The sequence below is a fragment of the Bison bison genome, unplaced genomic scaffold (genome assembly GCF_000754665.1).
Source record: "Bison bison bison isolate TAMUID 2011002044 unplaced genomic scaffold, Bison_UMD1.0 scf7180017864492, whole genome shotgun sequence".
Classification (NCBI taxonomy): domain Eukaryota; kingdom Metazoa; phylum Chordata; class Mammalia; order Artiodactyla; family Bovidae; genus Bison; species Bison bison.
This window is the reverse complement of record NW_011495051.1, coordinates 2131740-2135492: the sequence shown is the minus strand read 5'-3', so window position 1 is coordinate 2135492 and position 3753 is coordinate 2131740. Positions and strand designations below refer to the sequence as shown.

The window sequence follows — 3753 nt, the reverse complement described above, 5'->3', positions numbered from 1 at the left end:
CTCTCACCTTGCCACTCAGGACGCCCTCCTGCTTGAAGCGCGTGTGGAACATGTCAGCAGAGTATACCTCACTCCATAGGTAGCCATAGTACTGGGCGTCATAGCCACCTGCCAGGTGGCCAAAGGTTGCAGGCATGTTGGTCCCTAGGATGGATGCGGAGAGGCTCTGGTCATGGCCCCTGGGCCCCCTCAGGATTTTTCCCAAGAAAAGGGCCTCGAAGCAGCCCCGTCTGAGGCCCATGCCACAGGAGGGGAACTGGTCTAACACTTCTAGAAAATGGGGGTCTCGTGGGCAACTCACAGAGGGAAATAAGTCTTTGCCCACTTTCTGCTCAAGCTCACAAGGGTTCACCCAGAGCACCTTACAAGATTGGCTGTTCAGGCTCTGATGAGTCAGGGCTCACCTGCGCTGGTCACCGCACTCCCTGAAGGATGTCTTAAGAGGCCCACAGAGGAGTGAACGTCGTGTATATACCAACACACGCATGCTCAAACCTCCACTACTCATACATCCGGGTACAAACCCTTTCCTGACCCCCTGGGCTTCTCACAAAGCACGTGCAGAGCTGCCAGCCCACCGTGGCCCCCACGCGCCACAGCTGGAGCAACAGGCCCAAGGCTTGTGGTAGGATGAGCCCAGAGGCCAGCGGCTCCTCCTGGGCCTTGGCTGAAGCCTGTCAAACAGTCCCCACTTCATACATCACTAGATGACCTTCCCCACCTGGGCAGTGGCCACCACCCCGACCCCTAAGGCACCCAGCTGGAGCATGGCTACCTGGCGTGGCGGGGACCCCGAGGATCTCCTGGCACAGGCGGGCGTACTCCTTGGCCGGGTCTGCGGCTGTCTGCGTGTGCAAGGCCTGGTCTACCTTGGCCAGGACGATCTGGCGCAGGTTGAAGAGACCTGGGGGGAGGTGGGGGTGGGGAGATGGGGCGCTGGGTGTGTGTCCGGGCCACTTCCCCCGGGGGGAGGGGAGAAGGCAGTGGGGCGCTGGGTGTTTGGTGTCTGGGCGGCTCCTTCCTCCCCATTGCACCTGTATTGGCCTGGCGGGACTTGATGAGCTTGTCCAGCAGCTCCTGGGGGATGGAGCTGCCCGTGCGGTAGTGCTGGGACATCCGGAGCAGTGGCTCTGCCTCCCACACCCAGTTCTCCAGCATCTGTGATGGGGCCTCCACAAAGTCCCGCTCCACATGCGTCCCGCTGAACATGGCAAACTCGGCCTGTCGGGGGCGGGCGAGCGGGGAACTGTAGGAGGACCCAGACCCCAACCAACCCAGCACACAGGGAGGCAGAGAGCCTGCCGTCCAGCAGGCCACAGCGCCCCTCCCCACCCACAGAGCCCTAGATGCAGTGGATCTAGGTGGCCGGCAACAGTAGGAGCTCCTTTCTCCTCTTTCCTGCATCTTGACGTTCTTTCTGAAGACAAAGTACCTGATGGCAGTGTGGCTGGAACCCAGGCCTGGCAGACACAGGGCCAGGTGGGCTGAGTGACCTGGCATGTTCTTCCTGGGACCCAAGGAGGCAGTCAGATGTCACTGGCTCCTGGGTCACTGGACCCCTGCCTTTGGGTTCCAGCACCAACTGCAAACAAGCGTCCTTCTCACAGTCTACTGACTGCCCCATGTGTGCATTCTCATGTTTCTGGGGGTGATTTCTCTGTTCTAGATGGCCCCCCAGCGTAGGGCTGAAGTGCTATCCAGCGTCTGGGGAGCGAGAAGGCAATGAGGTGCTCACGGAGATAGTGCGTGTGTCAGATGAGCTTTGTCCAGGTGAGGGTCACAGCCCTGCCAGCCAGGGGCTCAGCATGACTGAACCAACAGCTGGTATCAGACCAGGTGTCATTAAATAGAAACACAGAGCACATGAAGCTGAGTGAGGATCATCCTGAAAACAGGGTGACAAAGACTCACGGGAGGCTGGCTCTGCACAGTCTGCAGGGGTGGTGGCTCAGTAACCGCTCCCTCCACATTCACAGCGACTTTATAGCACAGAACTGCCTTAACACTGAGAATCAGCTCTACTGAGAAAGACATGACGGCTGCGAGGGAGCCATGAGGGTCACTGGCAGAGGAGTGGTTCAGGGACAGCAAGTCATCCCTGAGTGGATCGCGAGGAAGCTGCACAAGGAGAGGGGCGTGAAGGGGGCTAAAGGTGGTGGGGGCGAGGGCTGGGAGACCCCCACCCTCACACCACAGACAGTAACACCAAAATGAAGAGCTCAACTACTAAACTTACAGGAAAAAAATTTAGAAGAAACTCTTTGTGCCTTGAGTTAGAGAAGAATTTGCAAAACGTGCGAGAAAACATTTAACAACTTAAAAGTCAAAACATTCTGCTCAGAAATACAGCAGCAGAGGTCCCTCCACACCCGAAAGCATCCCTCAGCCATGAAAAGGAGAGAAGCCCTGACACTCACAACCACGTGGACGGACCGAGGACACGACGCTCAGTGAGAGGAGCAGACACAGAAGGACACACAGGGTGTGACTCCACTGATGGGAAACGTGCAGAGCAGGCCAATCCACAGACACAGACAGTGGGCTCCTGGTGGTCAGGGGCTGGGGGGGGGGGTTGTGGGTAGTGATAGCTAAGGTGTGTGAGGGACATTTTTGGGGTGATGGAAAATTCCCAGAACAGGGCACTGGGATGGCCACACGGCTTGGTGAGATGTTCTGAACTGTCCCCTCACGCTCCGGGGCAGCTTGTGTGAGCATGGCTCTCAGGCTGAGGGCTGACTGCAAGAGGGCCGAGCACAAGCACATGTGCAGCCAGGTCCCAGGGATGGACGCTCATCTGGGGGGCCCGATGAGGAAAGTCCCTGGGACTTAACACACAGGGAACCGGCTCCGCTTATGCCTTTACCCAGGGCTCCCAGCTTCCGGAGCCACGAGGACATCCCTTGCTGTTGTTCACATATCCCGGGCATGGGGGTCAGGGACGGAAGCCAGTACCAACCTTCCTGTAGACCACCACGCCCTGCCCTCCACTCCCCCACCCCCACCTGGGAGCAGAGCTGGTGCATCACGTGGCCAAACTCGTGGAAGTAGGTCTCCACCTCGTCGTGCTGCAGCAGGGAGGGCGCATCGGGTGTGGGCTTGGTGAAGTTGGCCACCATGGCAGCGATGGCGATCTGGCGGCTCCCGTCCTTCCGTAGGCAGCCTGGCTGCAGGCCAAAGCAGGCCGCGTGCCCATACTTGCCTTCCCTGGGTGGGGACCAGGGACGTGGGGTCAGTCTTGGCCACTGGGGGTGGGCAGAGAGGGTGCCCAGCCCAGCCTGGCTGACGGGTCCCCCGTGCACACACCGAGGGTAGAGGTCCAGGTAGAACTTGCCGATGAGCTTGCCGGAGGCCGCATCCCGCACGGCATAGAGCGCCACGTCCTCGTGCCACACGGCGGCGCCCTCCTCCAGCTGGAAGCTGAGGCCCAGGAGCTCCTGGTAGATGCCCAGCAGCCCGCGGGTCACCACCTGCATGGGAAAGTACTCCTTGAGCAGATTCTGGTCCACACGGTAGCGCGTCTCCTCCACCTGGTTCATATAGTAGCGCATGTCCCAGGCGTTGATGCGCCCGTCAAAAGCCAGGCCGCGCTGCTCGCACTCCGCCCTCTTCAGCTCCAGGATCACAGCCCGCTCCTGCTCCCCGAGTGGCTTCAGCTTCTGCGCCAGCTCATCTGTGGGCGACGGGGGTTGTGTGAGGCTCAGCTACCTCCCTGGGCCACCCCTAGCCCCCACCACTCACCCAACACGGGACCCC

At 60.1% G+C, this 3753-nt stretch overlaps 1 protein-coding gene across 1 annotated transcript in view; it reads right to left on the bottom strand.

Moving 5' to 3' along the window:
• Window positions 1-3753, bottom strand: part of THOP1 (thimet oligopeptidase 1) — a 14134-nt gene that overhangs the window by 695 nt on the left and 9686 nt on the right. The window contains exons 8-12 of the mRNA XM_010863630.1: window positions 3304-3670; window positions 3003-3204; window positions 1035-1221; window positions 776-904; window positions 8-144 (exon numbers count right to left, since the gene is read on the bottom strand). Coding sequence (XP_010861932.1) covers window positions 8-144; window positions 776-904; window positions 1035-1221; window positions 3003-3204; window positions 3304-3670 — 1022 coding nt within the window. The remainder of the gene's footprint in view (window positions 1-7; window positions 145-775; window positions 905-1034; window positions 1222-3002; window positions 3205-3303; window positions 3671-3753) is intronic.